General features: G+C 41.3%; 1 protein-coding gene and 1 long non-coding RNA gene across 3 annotated transcripts in view; one reads left to right on the top strand and one right to left on the bottom strand.

Annotated features, from left to right (window-relative positions):
- LOC146517460 (uncharacterized) overlaps window positions 1-2,513 on the top strand; it is a 41,862-nt gene extending 39,349 nt beyond the window's left edge. Inside the window, exon 4 of the long non-coding RNA XR_014874467.1 lies at window positions 2,438-2,513. This is a non-coding gene — a long non-coding RNA (uncharacterized LOC146517460). The remainder of the gene's footprint in view (window positions 1-2,437) is intronic.
- Window positions 2,514-4,814: 2,301 nt separating this feature from the next.
- LOC146517459 (E3 ubiquitin/ISG15 ligase TRIM25-like) lies at window positions 4,815-23,469 on the bottom strand. 2 transcript variants are annotated; one of them, XM_085162124.1, is made up of 9 exons: window positions 21,855-23,469; window positions 20,578-20,673; window positions 16,940-17,020; window positions 16,657-16,809; window positions 15,011-15,170; window positions 13,882-13,920; window positions 12,754-12,828; window positions 8,935-9,012; window positions 4,815-7,867 (listed from the first exon to the last, which is right to left on the bottom strand). In XM_085162124.1, exons 1-9 carry the CDS (start codon window positions 22,608-22,610, stop codon window positions 7,329-7,331), a joined length of 1,977 nt encoding a protein of 658 aa, XP_085018250.1. In that variant the 5' UTR covers window positions 22,611-23,469; the 3' UTR covers window positions 4,815-7,328. The 2 variants fall into 2 exon arrangements, with proteins under 2 accessions (XP_085018250.1, XP_085018251.1); XM_085162125.1 differs by having other exon boundaries at window positions 8,935-9,009.
- Window positions 23,470-24,173: the final 704 nt, after the last annotated feature.

Below are 24,173 nucleotides of genomic sequence, written 5' to 3'. Positions count from 1 at the left end.
CGTGTAGGCGTGTGTATGTTTTGAGTGGTATAAGCGCCATTCCGTTATTGAATCCAAGCATGTAAGTTCTCTGCTGCTCTGCTGGTTAATAAAACCACGTTAACTGAGTTTACTGCTTCATCCTTATCATACTGGTGAACATACAACAACTACCACGGCAGGCACCAACCACCTTGCGGCCGCAGCTCAATGCAGCAGCTTCGGCAATGGAGACGCTGAACATGGTCCATTCGGACTCAATGTCCCCAGTCTCCCTCGGAATGCTGTTGAAGCTCTGCCGGAGGTGTGCGTTGAAGATCTCGTGGATCAATTGATCTGAATTCCGCGGGGCATGTTTCTCCACAGAATCTCTCTTGCAAAACACTGACCGGCTCATTACTCTCCACAGGAATATGCACTGGTGAAGACAAAGGTAAGTTTTCTCAAAGGAGCAGGCAGAGCAATCACACGAGTGAAGGAGCTGGGGCTTCACTAACTGTCAGTTGTTCAACACTCCAGCAAAGATTGAAGATTACTGACAACTGCTCATAGACCAAGGGCAGGAATCTGGCATGAGTCCTGGCCATGCGCTAAAAAACAAAACAAAACAAAACCCCACACACAAACACACAGAGTAAAGATAGGGTGCTTAAGGAAGAGAGAGAAAGAGAAAAAGTGGTAAGCCATCCCAGAGGACCATGGACCATGGCACTAGCCCTCCCTTAATAAGTGTTTCCTACGACCCACTAACCTTTTTAGGATTCCTCCAGTGGAATTCTGTGATCATTACCTTGACCACAGTGTTGGACCAGAGCAGGAGCATTCATCCAGGCCATAACCGTCTCAGTCTACTAATACTGGAAGATCGTCCCGCAATAGCTGGCATGCATAATTCGTATTATGGAGTAGGCCGGCTGGTAGTCAGTGACATGGGCAGGTGAATGTAGCCTAGAAGGTGGGACTTGATGGATTAAACTGGATCGGTTTCAACTGGGAGGCATGGGAAACATTATCATGTGTGTAGCCACATTTACCCATAATGAAATTCTTTGGGAAAAAGCAGCACGGTGGCACGGTGGTTAGCACTGTTGCTGCACAGCAAGAAGGTCCTGAGTTCAATTCCAACATCAGGCCGGGGTCTTTCTGTGTGGAGTTTGCATGTTCTCCCCGTGTTTGCGTGGGTTCCCTCCGGGTACTCCGGCTTCCTCCCACCGTCCAAAGACATGCAGCTTGTGGGGATAGGTTAATTGGATAATCCAAATTGTCACTAGGTGTGAATGTGCGAATGAATGTGAGTGCGAATGGTTGTCTGTCCCTGTGTGCTAGCCCTGCGACGGACTGGCGACATGTCCAGGTGTACCCCGCCTCTCGCCCTATGACAGCTGGGATAGGCTCCAGCGCCCCCCGCGACCCTGAAAAGGATAAGCAGAAGTGAATGGATGGATGGATGGAAATTCTTTGGCTCGTGCTCCTCTGCTTTACATGAGCATATAGAAAGTGTTAAATTAAGAAGAAATTAACAGGAAATATCAGTAATAATAATGATAAAGAGAAAAAAAGAGAGAGAAATAGTATAAAATATTTAGAGAATTTCAGACAAGTTGGTATTTACAGTTTGTGCAGATCTTGTGCAACGAGCATTTAAGTGGCATTAGTTGAAGTGACAGTGTGTAGAGTCCTGTAATTGTAGTGAATGTGTAATGGTGTGTATAGAATGTCAGCAGTTCAAATGCCTAATGGTTTGTGTGTAAAAGCTTTCTCTATGTCTGGTAGTGCTGGTCTGAATGCTCCTGAACTTCCTGCCGGACAGCAGGAATTTGAAAAGTCTGTGCCTGGGGTGGCTGGGATCAGAGAGGATCCGCTGTGTCTTCTTCATGCAGCACTGTCTGTAGAGATCCTGCATGGCTGGCAGTTCAGTCCTGGTGATGCGCTGTGCTGATCTCACCACCCTCTGCAGAGCTTTGCGGTCCAGAGCATTACAGCTGCCGTACCAGGTGGTGATGCAGCCAGTCAGAATACTCTAAGGTGCTATGAAGGTGAAGGTGGTATTGTACAGAGGGAACAAAGAGCTCACCTGAAAATGCACAGATTATTGGCAGTAAGAAGGAGTAACTATAAATTACCATAAATTAACTTTGCACTTCATTCGTATAGTTCTATCACATGCACTTAACCAAGGAGAAACCGAGGGTATATAAAGGCTGCAGAATGTTCCATTTGTCTCTTTATACTTGACCTGTTTCTTCTCACTGACTACAAACTTTCTTGAAGATTAAATTCATCCGTTGGTATGAATCATCATCCTGTGCCAGCAGCACTGTAGATTTAAGTTTATTTGTAGTTATCATGTGAATATGTTGGGTTTAAAAGGGCATTTTAACAACATACTACAGCTACCAACAATGGAAATGCTGTTTTTGTGTTATAATGGCAACTTTCTTGTGTTATTGCTTTGCAGGGCAGCTGAGAGTGGACAGAGCTGCACAGAGGACCAAAGATCCACTCTCAGCACTTGATATCTGACCAGCCCCTGCACCACCCTGCTTCAGCCAACTTCTCATCTTTTTAAGATTAGGCTTAAAACTTTCCTTTTTGCTAAAGCATATAGTTAGGGCTGGATCAGGTGACCCTGAATCCTCCCTTAGTTATGCTGCAATAGACGTAGGCTGCCTGGGGATTCCCATGATGCATTGAGTATTTCCTTTCCAGTCACCAGTTTCCAGTTTCTCACTCACTATGTGTTAACAGACCTCTCTGCATTGAATCATATCTGTTATTAACCTCTGTCTCTCTTCCACAGCATGTCTTTATCCTGTCTTCCTTCTCTCACCCCAACCGGTCGCAGCAGATGGCCCCGCCCCTCCCTGAGCCTGGTTCTGCTGGAGGTTTCTTCCTGTTAAAAGGGAGTTTTTCCTTCTCATTGTCGCCAAAGTGCTTGCTCATAGGGGGTCATATGATTGTTGGGTCTTTCTCTGTATCTATTATTGTATGATCTACTGTACAATACAAAGCGCCTTGAGGCGACTGCTGTTGTGATTTGGCGCTATATAAATAAAATTGAATTGAATTCTCAATATGTGAAAATTTGGTTTCAAGTAAAGGTCAAGCCATTTTATTAGGGAAGTAAATCATAAAATATTGAGTTTATTGCACAACAACAAGGAAAAAAATACAAGAAACATCTGAAATAAATCATTTTAACAAGTACTAACAATCCTTTCACTATTAAGAAAAACTCACTGCAAGTTTAGATGGATCAGTTTTTTTGTGAGCTGAGTGAAAGGAATAAACTCATATTTGGTAAGAAAACATATATAATATAAGTAACATAAACAATAACAGTAACAGAAGCACAGCGGGTAGACAAACATACATAAGGATGCTTATTTTACAGACTTCATGATACAGGCCTGCAGCTTGTGGAATAGTGCACTCCATGTTAAAAAAATGTAAATATTTTCTAATAGCTCTGTGAATGATATATATACACATTTATTTATCTGTACCTGTGAGGTTGTGTTGCATTCTGAGGTTCTTCAATAGTTTGGTTTGAAGGCCCTACACAGTGTCTGGTCAGGTGATCATAATCCTCTGCAAAAAGTGCCTTTTAAAAAGAAAACAACCCTCTAAGTCAGGGGTGGGGAACTCCAGGCCTCAAGGGCCGGTGTCCTGCAGGTTTTAGATGATTAGTTCATTACCAGGCCTCTGGAGAACTTCAAGACATGTTGAGGACATAATTTAGCCATTTCAATCAGCTGCATTGGATCAAGGACACATCTAAAACCTGCAGGACACCAGCCATTGAAGCCTGGAGTTCCCCCACCCCTGCCAAGTCAAGAAAGGCAGTGGCTACAGTATGGTGTCCATTCAGATGGTCTTTTTTCTGTCACCCCACAGTTTTAAAATCACAAAAAGTATTTTTTTCACTGAATGACTCTCTTCCACAGTTTTTTCTTTTTGTGCCGTCATCCTCCCCGAACCAACTCAAGGGTTTGCATGATGGATATTTCTTCCTGTTAAAAGGGAGTTTTTCCTTCTCACTGTCACCAAGTGCTTGCTCAAAGAGGATCATTTGATTGTTGGGTTTTCTCTGTATTAACGTGGGGTGTTAACTTACAGTACAAAGTACCTTGAGCCGAATGTTGTTGTGATTTGGTGCTACATCAATAAAAAATGAATGAGATCGGTATGTATGTGATTTGATAGAATCTGAGTTGCTTAGATAAAAGTTATAATCATAGACTTAGAAGCAATCAAAGTGCTGCAATAATAGCAAGTGTTGTTCTGTGCAAATGTTTGAGGCACTTGGATCTTTTGATTGTTTTCCATCGTACAGTACCACAAGGAAAGGCTCATGATTAGTCCCAGTTTTCCTCTGGAGCACATCACTGACCCTAAATATTTGACAAAAGTCATAAAGAGCTGTCTCCAGCAGCAAGATAAACAGCCAGTATGGTTTCCACAGAGTCTTAATGTCAACATAACAGAATCATTCAAGGATGATAAGACAGAACTCAGGCTAAACAAACAAGAAGTGGGACAACCTGCCCGTTGAGTACCTTACAAAATTGTACATCCATATTTATAGTGCTACAACTTTTCCCAACAGAATTCTGTAAGCATTTTTTTAACATATTAAACTATTCCTTCATTTAATTTAAGATTAATGCAATGCAACACGTATAGACTCTTGGGTGGCTGTAGCTCAGGTGGCAGAGCAGGTCAGCCACTAATCAGAAGGTCGGTGGTTCGATCCCAGGCTGCCTCCTGGCTGCATGCCAAATATCCTTGGGCAAGATACTAACCCCATGTTTGCCTACTGGTGGTGGTCAGAGGGCCCGGTGGCGCCTGTGTCCGGCAGCCTCGCCTCTGTCAGTGCGCCCCAGGGCAGCTGTGGCTACAATGTAGCTTGCCATCGCCAGTGTGTGAATGTGAGTGTGAATGGGTGGATGACTGAATGTAGTGTAAAGCGCTTTGGGGTCCTTAAGGACTAGAAAAGCGCTATACAAATGCAGGCCATTTACCATCTTGCATGAAAAAAAAAACATGAAAAACATTACCCAAAGAAAATGACTTGCTAACCTACAAAACAACGTTTAATTTATCTGAAGCTGAGGTCACTTCTGCAGGTTTAATTTAAAAAATGCCCAGAGGTTTCCCACGTCACATTAGTATAACTGATAATGGAAAAAAATAACCTTTGACTCCTATAAATGTACAACCCTATGAAAATAACATCAAACACAAAGGGAGGAGAAACCAATGAATATTTCTCTGTTGCTGATTTAGAATCTGTGGGAAACACTGTCGCACATGTTTCCAGTCAAACGATTTCTACAAACACGCTGAAGTGTATGGTTCTTCTTTTTATACTCCATTGCTCAGTAAATCTGTGAATATGGCTTTTTCCCAGTAAACATCTGTCACAGAGGCAAAAACACAAAAAATGTTCAAAAATATTACAAAATATGAGCATATTTATAATTGTATGTTAACTCATAGTAACTCATCCATGTCTTACTGGAACACAAATACCACCCGATATTACAACAAGGTCAGCACACTGTAGAAGTTATTTTAACCACATATTTAAATTAAAGTTAAAACAAAGTAAACATTCCTGTTAAAACTAATATTTTTTTGTAATTAAAAGTAAAAAGAAATTGTTCAACAGTACTCATGTGGTTCGGCAGTGTCTTACTTAAAGGTAGAGTGTGTAAAATCTCACCACCAGATGTCAGTAAATTGCAGTCAACTGAGCTTTGATTACTTACTCATCTCAATTCAAGTGTAACAATTCCAGCTATGGTGCCTGCTGGTGGACAAACACTTTTCACTTAGCAATAAATCGGGAATTAAACAATGAATATGTGTTTTGCAGTACTTTTTTTTGACACACGAATCACCTCTGACCACAGCCGTTCGACATTTAGCTATCAATATGTTGTTTACACTGGTAGATGCTGTAAAATTTTGTGAAGGGACTACGATTCAAACTGATAAGTCAGTGAAGCTAACCTCTATGAGCTGCTGATAACCACTGCTGTTTTTACCGTTGTTAGCTGCTGTTAGCTGGCATTATGTTGGACTTGGACACCTAGCAAGTAAACTCTGATACAATGGGATACTCTGAAACAAAGTGTTGATCAGAGGGAAAGTGATAAACACTTTCCTAACATTAGCTGGCCTAATGTTAACTTGTAAATAGCAGTTGTTGTTTAGCTGGCTTGTTGGTAACAATAAGTAATTGTGACAATATCGTAAATTAGCATGATTATGCACATTAGAAGTTCTAATTTAGAACCCTAACTTCAGTTCAGGAGATGAGGTCAAGGTAAGAAGGAACAGGATAAGCTAGAAATGAGTGAGGAGAGGTAAAGAAAAAGACAAAATGATAAAAATGTACATGTTCAAATGTTAAATAGTCAGATATAGTTTGAAGGAACTGTAAAATACAAAGTTCTATAGTCATGTAGATGAAACACAATTAGGTGGAACGGTGATGTCCAACTCAGCTACTGTACTGTAGATGGTGGGCAACATGGTGCCTTCCACAAACTGACGCATGTATTTTTAATGGATTTATATAAAGTTTATAAGAATGCATCAATTTGTTGGGTGGCATAATTACTGACTGATCTATGTATATTTTTGAGTACACTATTTTTCTAATAAATACCATTAAAAACCCACTTACTGTACCTTTAATAAGCACAGACTTCCCTGAAAATACTGGCTTTGAAAGCATGTGTTGCCCCCAAACTTGCATGTATCAGCCAACAATAATGGTGCTTTTACAGATGTGGAAATCACCCATGATAATGGCTTATTATGGACCATAAATTCTTTCCCATTTCTGAGAAACTGTTTTCTTGTTTAAATATTTGCTCAAACAGTTTTTCACAATGTGATGAACCCCTGGTCTATGGCCTGTTACCAGTTAGCTAATTAGCTGTGGGAACCAAGTACACAACTTTTGCAGTATTTTAAAGGTAGCATAAAATCCAACTTGAGGGTATATTTTCAATTTGCTGAACACATCAGTTTATATATATGTATATGTGTAAATTTATTAACCTGTGTGTATCTGGTTTAAATGATGACACATGGGCTTTAATGTAATAAAGATACGACATAAAGTACACTGTAAAAAAACATGCATGCTGTTAAAAAAATTATGCAATTCTGCCGCTCAACCTGGCAGTTATCAAAGAGAATATTACAGTCAAAGAGAATTACACAGAAAAGTGCCATTTCCCCACCACTCACTCATTATATCGATTGGCAGAGCGAACAGCCTTTTCCTCCAGAAGATAAATGACACGTCCTGGAAAAACATGGGGGCATAGTTAGCTTCCCTCATGAGGGCAGATGACAAGAGTTGAGTCCAGATCCAAACGGAAGGCGGGGTATAGCGGCTGAGAGAACGAACAATGGAAAGTGTGCAGGAGCACCATGGAGTCCGAGATGCTGTAAAAGGACAAAGCTCCTTTCTGGCGCTCCAGAAACACGCCGATCCTGGGGGAGGGCGGTGCAGCAACTGTGGTCTTGCGGTTATCGTGCCATGCAGCATATCCAGCATGACTACACCTCAGCCGCCAAGAGTGCTCGTTGCGCCCAAGCAGGCAGGGCTTCCCGCCACCTTTGCGCCCGATCCCACGGTAGGTGACGCCTATGTCAATCCACCCACCTCCTCTCCACTCCACCTCCCAGTAGCTGGCACCGCCAAACTGGCCCTCCCTGCACAGGACTTGCGCCACTGAGTCAAAGCGCTGTGGATGAGGCTGGTAGGGCTGTGGCTCCTCGCCACAATGAGCACCCTGGGGCCCCTCCAGGAGAACCAAGGTAGGATGAGCTGTCTCGGGGTCAAAGGTCAGATGGCACGAAACTAGAGCAAGGAAACAGAAAGAAAAAAACTAACAGTTAAACACCAAAAAGGCTCTGAATGAAACAGTTGGATTGCAAATGTAGCTCACTAATGAAACGTTACAACTTGTCAGGTAGCCATAACACTACAGAACACTTTTCTGTAAAGCAGAGGAGTGGGTGTTTGAGGGTAACTGATGCATAAAACTTTAAATTCTGAAACGTGAAGCCAATTTAAACGTTCTTTAGAAGTCTGGAAGGAAAGGTGTCTCAGGTCTGACCTTTGTAAACAACTTCCTGATGAGCAATTCATTTCAGTTTCATCTTAAAAATTTTGGGCATTCTGTTTATTAGAAAGGGAGAAATTTTCATTAGCTAACAACCTGTGATTGACAAGTCCCTAGCCAATGAGAACAGTTTCACAGTAAGATCCATCGCTTGCTGATCAAATCTGTTTTCAAAACTCCAAGATGGTCATGATGCCATACCAACCAGCTGCATTCTAATTCTCCCTACTTCCTCCTCTTATGAAGTCAGAATAAAGTTGGCATCAGGAAACAAATTGCTATTATCTTCCTAATTTAGCAGAGAACTGAACCAGCTGTTGTCTACTCTGTCAGGTTGTAGAGGTTTTCCCACTGACGTTTAGCCTTGCAGTATTTCAGTTGACTTTTTGGCACAGTGGACACAAACGACACACAGACACTGACCACATGAATTATTAAACCCTGACAAGGTGCTGGTAATGCTGTCATTGTGTCAGCTGGCTCAGTCGTGTTGGAACATGGTGCTGATCTTAATAATAGACCAGGAAGTCATAAATACAGTATGATGTCCATCCATCATTAATGAGCATCTAGACTGAGGTTTCAGATTTCCCAGCAGGATTCTTATTATCTGGTCAAGTAGGAGGACGCAGAACAAGCAAAGACTGAGGGAAAAGAGGTGACAAAGCAGAGAAAGATGGGTAATGACAATTAGGGTGCTTGCTCTCAATGGGTGTACCAGGGACTAAAAAAAAGGCACTAAAAAAAGGAAAAAAAGCATGCTTCTGAGTCATACTTAAGGGAAAAAAGATGATATACTTACACCTGAGGAAAGCTGCCCTCATCCTCTGATCAGGCGCCTGCAGAGACAGAGAGGACAGCGGGAACGACACTGGCGCTGCTTGAACGAGACAAAAAAACAGAAAAGTGCCTGCTGAACAAAACTGTATCAATAAAACATTTTTTTTAACACTTTCTCTTTATTGATTTTCATCTTATTTTACATACAGAACTAAAGAGGGCAAGGGAAACCAACACATTCACATATGTTCACATGTTCCAAAATACACAACGCCTTGTTTTACTTACACATATAACATATTACACAGGTGCATGTTCCATTCAAACAAATTCGTAGCTGTCCCTCTGCATCACAGAGGTATCAGTTTCTAGTCTCTTGACGTATAACGATCCCATCGTTCCCAAAGTCTCTCTCCTTTCTCCTTCAGTAGCCGCAGTGAGAGGGTAATCAGTTCCATATGATGAATTGTGTTAATAATGTCTATGACCAGCTTCCGTGTGGGGGGGCTTGTCTGTAACCAACACTTAGTAATTGCCTTTTTGCATGCAACCATAATTATTTTCAGTAAGTATGAGTCTCTGTTATTTATATCCTCAGGGATATTCCCGAGGTACATGGTACTAAAGGAGAAGTCCAGTGTTACTTCCAGCACATCCATCACCATTTGTTTAATCTCCTCCCAAAAGGTCTTCAGTTTAGGGCATGACCAGAAGACATGGAAGCAACCTGCAGCGACCTCCCCGCACTCCCTCCAGCATGAAGCGCCTGAACCACTTATTTTGGATTTCTGCTTTGGTGTGATGAAGAATCTAATTAAATTCTTCCATCCAAAATCTCGCCATGTTAAAGAATTTGTGGTAGATAACACATTCTTCCACATCCGCAACCAATCTTCCTCTGAGATAGTTATACCTGCTTCTTTTTCCCATCAATGACTGACATATCTTGTTGAGGTCTTTTTCATAGCTGTAAAACTTCTGTACATTTTGCCTATAGTACCTCTTACAATGTTCTCACCATAAGCATCCATAAATATTTGGATCACCCCACTAGCATCTGCGTCAAGCATTCTAATTTCCTTCCGGAAGAAGCTCTGAACCTGTAGGTAACGATAAAAATCTTCCCTGCCGATCTCGTAAATCTGACACGTCCTCAAAATTTATCAGCTCCCCATGCTTCACTATCTTACAGATCGCTGTGATTCCATTCCTGGACCACTAACGAAACATTTTTTATCTTCTTTTGCTTAAGCGGTAGAGGGAAGATGAGCAAAATGTTGAATGATTTTTGAATAGCACGTTGGGAACACCACAAAAGTTTTCAAGTTAACAAATGGAAACATTTCTTTGTATTTTAAACCAGCTTAAACAGAAATAGGAAACATGTTTACGTGCAGTTTAGTAACTTCGAGGCAGCGTTTTCATGCTGTTGGCCCTTTATCATGATGGCTGACCGCCGCTGTCCAAGGTTCAGCAGTACCAAGAGTGGGTGGCTTGGTTGGAAGGTAGTTATTGAACACATAACTTAACCTTTACTGGCATTTGTTAAATTTGTAACATGTTAATAATGAACACACCATGATTAGGTTGACTCTGGGACTCGCATTTTTGATTTCTGAACAAACAGAATCAGACTGTAACCATGTTAGAGGTTCTGTAAGGTGGTACAATCTAAGAATTTAATGAAAATCGAATTAAGCGTTGCAGAACGGTCTGCACTGCTAAACTCTATACACTACCTTGTACTTATTTCAACTTATGTAATGTTGTGCACTTTAAAAGCCCCTTTAAAAGTGCCTTTCTAGTCTTATTGATTCCAGAAGCACAACACATTCACACAGCACTTTTTGTACACTTCAAGCACGGTTTAAACAGTGCTATCCAACCCACCACCATGCCACCTCGTAGCATGGTGGTGGAATAGTAAGTCATTAAAATCCCCACTGTGATACATTTTCCTTTGTTATCCATCTGATGCAGATCTTTCTCTGTAATGCAGTGACACTGGAGATAACACTTGTAATGTCGCTTTCCTTGAATCTGGTTACTTAAAAATTACACAAACCTTATTGTTGAGGCTTCTTGTGGGACCTGTTTCCTTTCGGCTAACAATATCAGACAATCAAAGGAAGTGTGCAGCTAGCTATGCCATTAATTTTAACACCGTGTTGTTGTCATGAGAGTAAGCCTCTTATCACACATCAGTTCACAGGTACCTGGGCTATAATTGTATTTCCCTGATGCACTGAGTAAAACAGGGCAAGTCCCTTGATATTCAAGAGGAGGCAAAAGAAATCTCCCAAACTGGGGAGCGCACACCAAAGTAGTGCATTTCGGTTCAGTATTATTTATATAGCACCAATTCACAGCAACAGTCTCCTCCCCACAGTATTACAGAGAGAACCCCCCAAATAAGGCGATCCCCTATGAGGAAACGCTTGGCAACAATGGGAAAGAAAAACTCCATTTTAACAGAAAGAGACGTCTAACAGAACCAGGATCTGGGAGAGGCAGGATCTCATGTCATTTGGATATATCATATTTATATTAAATTATAGTCATGTGAAAAGAAACATTTCATATGACACTATGCAGCCTGGTGAAAAACTAAGTGCATACTTATTGTTTCTATAGGGATGGTGGGTAGCAGCCAGGTGCTGCTAATCAAATCACTTGATTGTGAGCAGATTTTAAAGGCCTTAGGCTATGTCCACACGTACCCGGGTATTTTTGAAAATGCAGATTTTTCTATGCGTTTGCACCTTTTGTCCACACGTAAACGGCGTTTTCGGTCACTGAAAACTGAGATTTTTAAAAACTCAGTTTTTGCATTTACGTGGACGAGAAAAACAGAGAAAACACAGAAAATGCAGCGTCAAAGGTGTGCGCCTTTTTTGACGTCCCACTGTGCGCCACGTTATTGTTTCGGTAAAATTAATTTCAACAATACTGTTACTGTTAATTTTACTCTCTGCAGAGTTTAAATGCTTACATATACACACACAGTTACTGTCCCTCCACACATACTACTCGGTTCTGCTTCTATGCCCCAGCTTTGTTTACTATTTCCCGCCGAGGTTTCTAGACTTCTGATTGGCCAACATTTCTACACGGTTAGGAATATATCGCCACCTGCTGCTTTGGCATGTTCCTAGCAGCGTTTTCCTTCATTTCTGCCTTTACGTGTCGACGGGATTATTTTTTTAAAACGAAAACATTAAATCTCCGTTTTCAAAAATACCCGTGTATGTGTGGACGTAGCCTTAGTTAGCATGTTAAATGTTAAAGTTTATGACTGCACAATTAGAAAAAATCCTGAACAAGGCTTTTTATTTGAAAAGGTTTTTGAGAGAAAACCTCTTTTCTCTGAAAAACATGGCAGCACAGTAAAGCTGCATTTGAACAAACTACAAGACTTGTGGAACAATGTCCTGTGGGATGAGACCACACAGTTTGGCCAAAATGCACAGCACCACATTTGGAGGAAAACAGCCAGAGCATATGAGCAGAAACACCCCACACTAACTGCCAGGCATGGGGGTGGAGGTGTGATGATTTGGGCTCATTTTGCAGCCACTGGACCCGGGCACCTCGCAGTCTCCACTTTATACCAAAGTAAACTGAAGTGAGATGTCAGGTCATGTTCAGCAGCTTCAAAATAAAAGAATCAGGATGTTTTGATGGCCAAGTTGACCTGACTGAAATGCTGTGTAATGAACTGAAGCAACATTGTAAAGAAGAGTGAGCCACAATTCCTCCAGAAAAATGTGAGAGACTGTTTTTGTACACAAAGTAAGTATTACTACATTACATTATATTACATTATCTTCTTGCCACTTACCCCTGGTTGCATGTTGCCCTGTAGACAGTTGCATTTGCTGAGGTTTGGAGTTCACCGCACTGTGAATTCGGCCACCTCCCCAATACAACAGATATGAATGGTATGAATGATATTTGGTTTGAAATAATGTCACAACAAACAACATGCCACTCAGTCAAATTCACAAATTTGGAGAGTTTCCATTAAAAGAAAGAAAGAAACATCCCCTCTGAGCACATAAACCCCCACAAAAACCCAATTTAACCTCCTAGGACCTGGCGTCCACATTGACTACATATTTTGGGTTATTTAGACCAAAATACCAAATTTTGCTCTACAAGGGCCTGATATCCACTTACGAGGACGTTACACTGCCACTGTTCTATTGAAATTTAATGTGAATGTCCTCATACTGTATGTGAATCTCATTTTTCTCAGAAACAAAAATCAGGTAAAACATTCACAAACATTTACATTCATCAGGTCCCAATCAGCCAAAATAGCAAAGAGAAATTAAAAATGCTGCCATGGAAGAGTTGGGGTCTTAGGAGGTTAAAAAAGCTCTTAGGAAAAGAATATAAAAAATGAATTAATAACAAATCTGCAGTTATGCCGGCTGCAGTTACAGCAGTGCTTTGAGAAAAATGCTATCAGCAACATGGGAACATGCAGTGTCCACTATCTCAGCGTGCTAACATGCTTATAAAATAGTAAAAGGATGGAACGATAAAATGTCTGAAGTTTGTCCGTAAACAGCTGCAACGTATTTAACACACTGAATTTTAATGTAATGGTTTTGCTGCAAGAAAACTGTTTCACACTTTTTACAGCAATGAAATATTTTCTATAATATGTGGACTACTGCAGAAACTTGAGGACTGATGGATCCACGCTACAATCCCTTAATCACACCATGTCTTAATTAGCTCCACTATCTTTGTGCTAACCCCCTAATATAATGTGGACGGTGCTGCTTCAAATGACACCAAAATGAACAGATTAGAATAGAGAGGAGCTCATCCCGGTCCTCTTCAGCATCAATGATTAACAATTCTACTCCGTGTTAAAGGTCATGGAAAACCTGGTAAAAACAGGTCACCCTGAGCTTTGACTGTGCATGTTTGTGTGTGTCGTGTTTGTTGTGCTTACTTTTTACATGCTCTCCACCAGATTTGTAGTTATCATTAACTGGAAGAGAAATAATAACAACAATAACAATAATAATACAGTGCACATACAGCTTATATATGTATTTTGAATCCATAAATAGACTTGTGATATGATCCAAATATAGACCATGAGTAGGGATGGGAATCGAGAACCGGTTCTCTACAAAAACCGGTTCCCAGTAGGCCAGTTCCTTGGAATCTTCCTGCCTATCGATCCCTCTTGCACTCTCGCTACGACCAGCTGATTTCAGTTCGTGTGTCGGAGGAGGAAAATAGTGGCGCAGTCTTTGGCGTGGATATGGACATTACATTACAACTTTGACTCTTAGCAAGCACCTGCAAAGACAGAATGCTAATGCTAACGCTAAGCCAACCAAGAGCCCAGATTGACGTTAAAGCTGAGTAAATGCTGACCAAGTCCAGCACTGTGATAAAATGAGCCATCATTTGCTGTGAAGTCAGCCGCTGCTGAACTTCAACAGGTAACTAACTGATGAGCAGTCAGGCTGCAGCCCCTGTTTCTACCTGTCCACATTCCTAAAGTAGAACTCCTGTGTCGACCGCTTTAAAGTCTCTTTGTGCTGGTTTTCATCTTTGATTTGTGCTGTCAGCTCTGTGTTGACACCAAAATACTAAGAATCACGTGTGTGCTCATCAGGACAGGGATCTGTGTTGGTGTGTGGGCCTGTAGGTTTATATTGTTGACAGTGTTTCAGGTCATTTTACAAAGTAACATGAAAGGAACGTAACGAGTAGTATAACAAATGTCTTTCTCCTGGGTGTAATTAATTAACGTACGTTGTTACTTTTTAGAAAATTGCTCTGTGTAATATCTGCAATAACTTTTTTATTTACTTTTTTGAGTAATGACGCCAACACTGATCACAACAAAGAGGAGAAATACCTCCAACATGCACAAACATTTGACCACTCGGCATGTTATTAATTCCCATGAATGTAACATCTTTGATATTCTCATTAAGAGCCATTGAGAATTGATAAGTCATATTGATAATGGAATTGCTAAATTCTTATCAATTCCCATCCCTAGCTGTGAGTTGGTGTTAGCATCTTTGAAGCTCATCCTGAGTCCAGGTGGTGCTACCTACCTGCGGGGGTGATCTTGTCGACCTCCTCCCTGCAGACCTCCTCTATGTGGCTACGGAGGTGGCCCAGTGCTCTCCTGGCACCACTGAAGGCCTCCGTGGGCAGGCTGAGGGTGCCGGAGTGCCGACCAGTGGTGAAAGGCATGCAGAGCAGCTGGGTGGCCTGAGCCGATGAGAAAAGAGTGGAAACTATACTCCAGGCGCTGCAGATTTGGCCCGCCTTCCCCCCACCCTCCACCCTCCATTCCTTGTACAATTAAATTTGAAAATAACACTTAGGCAGTTGCCGTCTTTTTCCACTAGCCACTGCTGACTTATTCTCTCCTTTCATCCGTTCTTCCTGCTCATAACTCGTTCACACACTAATGACTGGATCTTTCTAAGTAGCCACTCAGGTGAGTTCTTATGTCCTCCAGGATGCATTAACAGTAATGGGTGAGTATCCAATACAAGAGCTGCTAATGATTCGATTTTTCTGAGTGAGAACAATCGAGAGTAAAAGTGGCTGATGTGCAGGCGACCTTTAAAGCACAGCAGCAACCAATTCTGTTTTAATTGATGAGCCATTAACAGATAATCAATCAGCAGCCGTTTGGATAATTGATGATTTTCTGGAAAGAATTGAGAACATCTGATAGCCCCAGTGTCTCAAATGTGAGAATGAAGTCTTTTCTTTCTTTTACTCTGAAGTTAGTTCAATATTTTATCAGTTTGTTCTCATCCGTCATGGAATTACAAAGTTCTACAACTTCACCAATAAACCGAACACTTGCACCTGCACGTTCATGATGGGATTGTGTCCAGTGACCTACAACGTCTGTTTCAGTTTGCTGGGAAGGACAGGTGGTAAGCAAGGACTGTATTGGAGTTGCCAAAAACATGCATACAAACTGTGAGGGCCTAACAAACTACTGAGTACTACTTTGAGTTGCTGCAATTAAATTTTATCAAATGGACTAACCTACCTCAATATTTGTTCATTTTGATTTTTGATGTGTCTTTTCATTTCCTTTAAATCATGTGGCATCTTCTAATTCCTAACACATTATCGAATCCACATCAGTAAGAATATCCATCGTGAGTTGCTTCACTGAGATCTGATTTTTTTTTTTTTTGGGGGGGCAGTGTATGCATCTTATATTAGGCCTTGGTGCAGCTACCCAAATTCGTTTCTTGTCTGTTTAAGCTCCTTTCCCTGTGTGGCCACCTTCTTTTTAAGCTTTCTTCTTTTTGATTGGTTGAGACTCAGAAACAGAAGGTTTGGTAGGTAATGGGAGGGGCTTCTGTGCTCATAACCAGAGCTGTGTGCCTTAGATGACTATATTTGATCTCAGTGACATCATAGAGGACCACACAAAAATATTTCGGGAACTGAACGTTTAGAGCACTCTGAAATCTTTTTTGCTTCACAAAGATCACATGTACGTATGTGTCCCTCATGATTATCAAGTTTAGCCATGTTTAATGTCAGCATATGGCAGAAAATAAGGAAACATATAACAGGTCTCCTTTAAGTAAGTACAGTATATAAGTAAGTGATATTAAAGAATGACTTTTAAGCCGACCTAGTGTCTTTCCATGAACAAACTTATATAATAATGTAACAAACTTCCTTCCCTTTGTAACCAGCAAACTGCATTCATCCTCACCTGTAAGAAATGAGCATTATCCTCAGACTGCAGCAGCTGGCTGATCTCCTCGTCTCGCCTCCTCAGCTCCTCCAGGTCCTTCTCCATCAGCTCTATGTCACTTTCAGCTCTCGCCACGATTGCGCGCTCTTTCGCTTCCAGCCTCGCTCGGGCCTACAGCACACAAGCAAAAGATTTAATTCCCTTACAAAACTGTGAACGTTTCACATTATTCTCCTCAGAGCTGCTACTGTTACAAATACTGGCAATATTAGAACTTATGCTTCTAGCTCCTGCTACTCACCTCCGCCTTGGTTTTCTCCAGGCATAGTGCCATATCAGCAAACAGAGCCTCACCATCCTCCAGAACAGCAGACGCCGACACCTAAAAGACGCACATTAGAGTAGAACAGAGCATGTATTTAAAGACGGCATAATGCAATCTTCTGGAAAACTCTTTGATGGCATCCTCAACAGCCTTATGATATATTAACAGACATATCTTCATGACATCCTTCAAAAAGAAACCCATGTCATTTCGAATGGCCTCACTCTCTACATTAGGAGTGAGAAAAATTCTTATTTCACAGACATGCTTATTGTAGTTTCATCCAGGCATACAAACTTTCTTACATTGAACATAATTATATGGGTAATTAACAAGTGGAAAACTTTGGTGACGAAAAATTACGCCAAAAAAACATAAATGAGGCTTCCTCCAAGAGTGAATCCACTGAGACTCCCATGTTAAAATATCCAACTTTAGCAGTGACACTGACAGGTCTATGGCCTAGTGCAAACACTTTATTTAACATCTATATCAATTTCACCTTTACTATAACTGTATGGTAAGTGAATTTTTGTGTTACTCACTTGTTTGGAATTTTTAGGGCGTAATAAGGCGAGGTAGCTTTGACTGATGGCACGCCCAGAAGAAGCTAGCAGCCATCAGTTGGGCGTCACCTTTGGTAATTTGAAAATAGACCTTGTCTATTTTAGTGTTGGTGTCTCCCTGAGTGCTTGGGCATGGTGAGTAAAATTACAGTGTTTTATTAGTCTGTTATTTGGCATCAATTAGCATTTATTTGCGACTGTGCATGAAATATGCACGATTTACGGATGCAGTTTGCTAGCATTACTTATTTCACCCATTATAGTAACTCTTATATCTAATGTTGAGGCTTCATAATCTGGAAATCACAAACCAACAGGTTTGTTATGGACATAAGGTGGCCATCATTGCCCAGCTGTGGTTAGGTCCATCTTTTATACACAGTCTGTAGTATGTAGCCACATATTAGGGCTAAAAACTACAGGTAATGACAACTTGAACACTCGCAGAGCATTGTGGCACTGCACATCAACCCATAGCCTGATGGTAGGAACATCATGGTGCGGGGCTGTTTTTCAATATATGACACTGGCAGACTTCATATAACTGAAGGAAGGATAAATGGAGAAATGTACAGAGACAAGAATCTGCTGCCATCAACCAGGATGCAGAAGACGAAATGATGGTGGACTTTTAAGATCAGAAGACAGCTTGTGTGGAAGAATGGACCAAAATCACATCGGAGCAATGCAGTTTTTCTGTACAGGAGGTATCTTGAAGGTGTCATTAGCTACAAAGACTTTTTTAGCAAGTATAAAATACATTTCAGTTAGCATGTTCAATTCTTATTCCCTGTGTCATATCACTTTATTACACAGTACTCAATTCACTCTTTTTTTCTTTATATATGGTGAAAATGTTATCCCAATATATTCACTGCAAAAAATGTTGACCAATTCAGCACTTTAAAGAGAATATTACACTTTATATTTGTTAAATTACAAAACTACATTGTGGATATGTGGGAAGTTTAGATTTCAACCTTTTGGGATAGAATGAAAAATTTTTCCATTTAGTTTTTTGTACGTTTTATGAGTAAAAATACACTAAATATAAACATTTAACATCCTGCACGTTTAAGTAGATCCATTACCATTTTAATTAGGATTTTTTAAAATTAAAAATCAAAATTTAAATTAAAATATTTTTTAATTTGCTAATATAACAGGCAAACTAACCAGAATCACATGATTACAATTTCAACCTCCAGAGCAACAAGCCAAGATGACAGGGTATCTGTCTGAGGTTACTGTGAGCGGATAGAGTGACTTCCCAAGAGTGGATGGAAGGAGACGATGCTCGGGGGAGGGAGGAGAAACAGCTTTCCTGGAAGTCTGAAAGGGTGTCAGAGAAACTAGAATACAAATTGGCACTGTACTTGGAACTAACCCGATCCCCGGAGGGCAGGATGTCTGTGTGCAGGGGAAAGATTTGCGTGAGTCTTGCCTACATTGCATAATAACAATAACAACATGCAACTTAACTATGATAACCTGAGAGAAAATCAAAAACAGTTAGCGAGCGTATGCGTGTATTTTTTTTTTTACAGCTGTAAATAACTTAACGTTAAAACAAAAGAGTTGGTCAGTCACAGTGAACTCAAAATATACAACTGATACTTGAATTAGAGGTCATTTTTTAAAAAACAGGATACATTAAAAATACTGAATGTCAAACAAGTAGCTGGAATTGAAAAAAAGACAAATATTAAATTGTTATTAATAATTTCAAAACCCACATAATTCTCAGTTAAAGCAGACTTGGTGTCATTATAGAGCATATGAATATGAATCATTAGTTTACAGGATTTTGTTAAAAACAAACAAAAGAAATTTGTGGATTTTTATACAAAAGTCTGAACAGAAAGAAGTAAAGGAGAGCACAGAGTTATTTCACAGTGTCTGTTTCAACATCTTTCCAGTGGTTTCCTGTCTCCCTTTGAATTGATTGACTCTTAATGGCTTACCAACTGTCTCTCTCTACACTCATTTCAAGGTCAGTGTCATGAAATATCACAGTGTTAAAAACACAAAGAGGACTGAGCAGGTTTCCATCTCACATTACGCTCTGCAACACGGTGGTGTGAATAAATGAGTAGAGCCAACGAAAACTGCAGCATTTTTGGGATGATTCACATCATGGATGTGCAGCCAACAGAGCAGCACCTTTTCAAAACTATGCCATGGAGAACTAGAGCAGTTCTGAAGGTAAAAGTGGGTCCAGCCTGTTACAAGCAAGGTGTCCTTAATAAAGTGTCTAGTGAGTGTAAGCTGCATAGATTTCAAACAGATGTCAGCGTTAATTTTATATTCGACTGGTTGCTCCAGTAAATTCAGCCCAAGAGCTGATGTGCCAGTGGAAGTCACACCTGCTGTGAAGCATGGTGGTGGAAATGTTATGCTTTGGGGTTCATTGCCATGTTAACGGATGGAGAGCTAGAAAACTATCGGCATCATATCAACCTGCTTGAAGAAAGCTTGAAGGCATGTCTGAAATTTTAAATTGAGACTATAGTGGAACTTTCAACAATGGTAATGGTCCTAGGCACGTTAGATTATCCAAAGGTGGGAACAGGAGAGCCGAAGCCCACTAAAATGAAGACATTTATCACAGAAGAGTGGTCAAAAGTTTCAGCAAGCCAGTGTTAGAGGCTGATGGATTAGTTTGCTTCTGTTAATTAGTGCGATACACCACAAGTACTAGACATCTTTGGACATTAGGTTACATCTGGTCGGCCTGTCATTAACTCTAAAAAGGCGTCCTGTTACAATTACATTTACTACTTGAAAAGTCATCTTTTAAGGATATTAATAGCCCAATTACCATGACACATACATTTACCTATACCCAATGAGCAGTTTTCTACTGATCTGTGACACAGGTGTGTCTATGAGTTTGTCCTTTCTGTAAGAGAAGCTGAGGTGTTGGGTGACAACAGCTAACATTTTCCAGGTAAGTTCCTGGTGTACCAGTTAATTTCCCAGTACCAAGAACTACCCACAGGCCACAGAATCATCAGGACATACTGGGTGTGTTTGTGTTTTTGTCACCTTGAGAGACTCCAAGTTCTGTTGAAACTCCTGCAGCTCTCTCTCTCCGGTCCGTATCCTCCCCTGGACCATCCTCTGAGACTCCTGGAGCTGGAGCTGACAGACAAACAGAGAAACAGATGGAGAGGTGGACAGACAAACAATTAGAGAATAAGACATCCATGCAGATATTTGACATGAGCATTTTTACTGCATTCGGGGGAATTACTGTCCATGTGGTGAAAGCTCGTAAAATATCTCATATAACACAGCTGTTATACAAGTGCCTTATCTTTTAAAAGACTGATAACTCTTCATAAGCAACATCGTTAATAAATGCTAAACTGGGAGGTAATTACTAAGTAATTGTTAGTTGGCTTGCAAACCACCATTGAAAATTATCTGGATGGTTACTGTAAATTGCAGCTTTGGAAATTGCTAATAAAATACTCCACAGCACACCCACAAACATCATGTGGATGAAGGTGAAACTGATATTAATAAGGGGTGTTTTCAGTGCGGTTGGGTTGGGTTTAGGAACCAACAAACTACACTGTTAGGATTTTCCTAAACCTAACAAATCAAATTATTTGCAAACATAATGAAAGGACATGTATGCTCATTATGCTCAGGTTTAACTAAAGTATGGATGCATTGATGCAGCTTATTTTAAAATGTAAAAAAAGAAGAAGATTTTATTGTAGTTGCTATCCACAAAGTTGGAAAGCATTAAGAGAAGCTGTGAGCACCGTCTGCAAGATAAGGTCTAACTTAATGATTGTAGATTAAATCTGAAGCCAGGACAAATAGTGCAGCTATTATTTCTGATGGTGTTTGGCACAGAACAGAGTGTGTTTTATCTCCTCTGTCCAGGTACTGAGACATCATTTTGCATGATTTAACTTCTGTGGCATCACCTCAGCCAACTGCTGCTTAAGGCGTCCTTACAGTGCAATAGTTATAAATCTAAATCTATTTAGTTAATCGATTCCGCTCGTTTGGACTCTTCCTACAGACTAAAGTCGTACTTAGCAGCTTATTATCTGCAGTATTTTGTGGGGATTCTGTAAGTTCAGTTCAACACTACTAAGTTTATTTGAAGGAAAAGAGAAGAAGCAAGTATTTCCTGTTTGTTTGATCGAACAATGTTTTTCTTTTTAGAAGTGAACCCCCCCCCCCCCCCCCCCCCCCACCACCACCACACACACACACACACTTTTCGGGGTATCCTGACTTAATGTGAGAGTCTTAACTCTGTGCTGTATTATAACAATACTCAGAGTTTCTCTCAGCAGTACCTGTCTCCTAGCTCTCTGCGCTTCCACACTGGGCGCTTCCTCCTGGTCGGCCTGGCACAGCAGGCAGTACCCGCTCCACTCCACCGCAGCCCCTGCCTCGGAGCCGCTCCCCTCGGGCTCCAGCCCCAGGCGGTGCTGAGCGCACAGCTTCTCCGCCACACATTCTACCGCTGGCACCAACTTGTGGCGTCGCAAAGTACCGACCTCACGGTGCGGCAGGACGTGAAGCTTGCAGAAAGACGCCAGGCACACCAGGCACGACTTGTCCGCCCTCAGTTTACTCTCCGCCGTGCAGAAGTCGCAGGGAACTTCCCCGACTCCCCCCAGGTAGACCTCCGGCGCGGTGTCAATCTCATTCAGCTTGAGTTTGCCGAGAACCTCGGCGAGCACAGTGTTCCTCCGCAGCACCGGCCGAGGGCTGAACGTGTCCCGGCACTGAGGGCAGCTGAACTGACCCGAGTCCACCCGGTCCCAGTAGCTGTTGATGCATGCCATGCAGTAGGTGTGTCCGCAGGGGATAGACACCGGGTCCTTCAAGATGTCCAGGCAGATGGGACACCTGAACTGGCTCTCCGTCACCGAGATATTCGCCTGAGCCATCTCAGCGGTCGGCTCCGTCCGCTTCCCCGGATCGGCTCTGAGCTGCCCGATCACTCCGTTCCTGACATTAACACAAGCATTTCCTGACTTCCACGTTATCGTGAAGAGGCGTGGTAAGCAGACAGGAATAGCCTTCCGCAATGTCATACCTCCCATTAGTTTAAGCGCCACTCTCGTGCCCTGAATATTGTCTTACAGGCATGTATGCATTAAGGTAGACAGGAAACTCTACAGCTAAAGAGAGAGCATATTTTTCCTGTTTTGGCTTCCCTTCATTGGCTTCCTGTTAAATCCAGAATTGAATTCAAAATCCTGCTCCTCACATACAAGGTCTTAAATAATCAGGCCCCATCTTATCTTAATGACCTTGTAGTACCACATCACCCTATTAGAGCACTTCGCTCCCGCTCTGCAGGCCTACTTGTTGTTCCTAGAGTATTTAAAAGTAGAATGGGAGGGAGAGCCTTCAGTTTTCAGGCCCCTCTTCTGTGGAACCAGCTTCCAGTTTGGATTCGGGAGACAGACACTATCTCTACTTTTAAGATTAGGCTTAAAACTTTCCTTTTTGCTAAAGCATATAGTTAGGGCTGGACCAGGTGACCCTGAATCCTCCCTTAGTTATGCTGCAATAGATGTAGGCTGCCGGGGGATTCCCATGATGCATTGAGTTTTTCCTTTCCAGTCACCTTTCTCGCTCTCTATGTATTAACAGACCTCTGCATTGAATCATATCTGTTATTAATCTCTGTCTCTCTTCCACAGCATGTCTTTTATCCTGTCTTCCTTCTCTCACCCCAACCGGTCGCAGCAGATGGCCCCGCCCCTCCCTGAGCCTGGTTCTGCTGGAGGTTTCTTCCTGTTAAAAGGGAGTTTTTCCTTCCCACTGTCGCCAAAGTGCTTGCTCATAGGGGTCATATGATTGTTGGGTTTTTCTCTGTATCTATGAAGCGCCTTGAGGCGACTTTTGTTGTGATTTGGCGCTATATAAATAAAATTGAATTGAATTGAATTAACTTAACCATGGAGCCCTACTCTAAAAAACTATCACAGATTTAACACCGTCTGTGAAGCTGTTTTAAGAAATAAGTGTGTTCAAAGTATATTTAGCGCCATCTTGTTCCAGTACAGAACATGACTTCACTGTGCAGGTTGGTTGGTTGCTGCTGAAAGACTTAAATTGGTCTGTGTTAACTCAGTGGGAAATACTCAGGATCTACTTTTACTATTTGTTTCTTTAGCAGTAGGCCTATACTGGCTGCACTGAAATGGAAAAAATGCACCTGTTAGCCGTAATACTTCAGTTTGTCAACATTTTATAAATGAGGACAGTGTGGAGGAGAACCCGTCTGAGTCAGGGGAAGCTATGGTTCAAGAAAGTCCTCTACAAACCCCTAGGATTTTCCTATTACAGTACAGCTATCCAGCACTTAAAACAACAACAACATAAAACTAAAACAAAATGTACATGCTTAGACTTCCTTTTTGTTTTAGTTTTCTTCTTTTACACTGAGTTATTGTTTGTTTCAGTAGTTTGCTAACATAAACTTATACAAGTCTGAGCAGCAACCCTGATGGTCTGTTCTGTGCTGACACTGCTGACATGCTCTAAAAACCTTAAACACTTATTTTTGAAACCCAACTTCACAGTTAAATCTATGACAGTTTTTTGGAGTAGGGCTGTATGGTGTAAATTAGTATTAATACATGAAGTTTTTTATG

The sequence above is a fragment of the Neolamprologus multifasciatus genome, chromosome 6, assembly GCF_963576455.1.
Source record: "Neolamprologus multifasciatus chromosome 6, fNeoMul1.2, whole genome shotgun sequence".
Taxonomy (NCBI): Eukaryota; Metazoa; Chordata; class Actinopteri; order Cichliformes; family Cichlidae; genus Neolamprologus; species Neolamprologus multifasciatus.
Note: the sequence above shows the minus strand (reverse complement) of the source record. Positions and strands in the feature narration are given on the sequence as shown.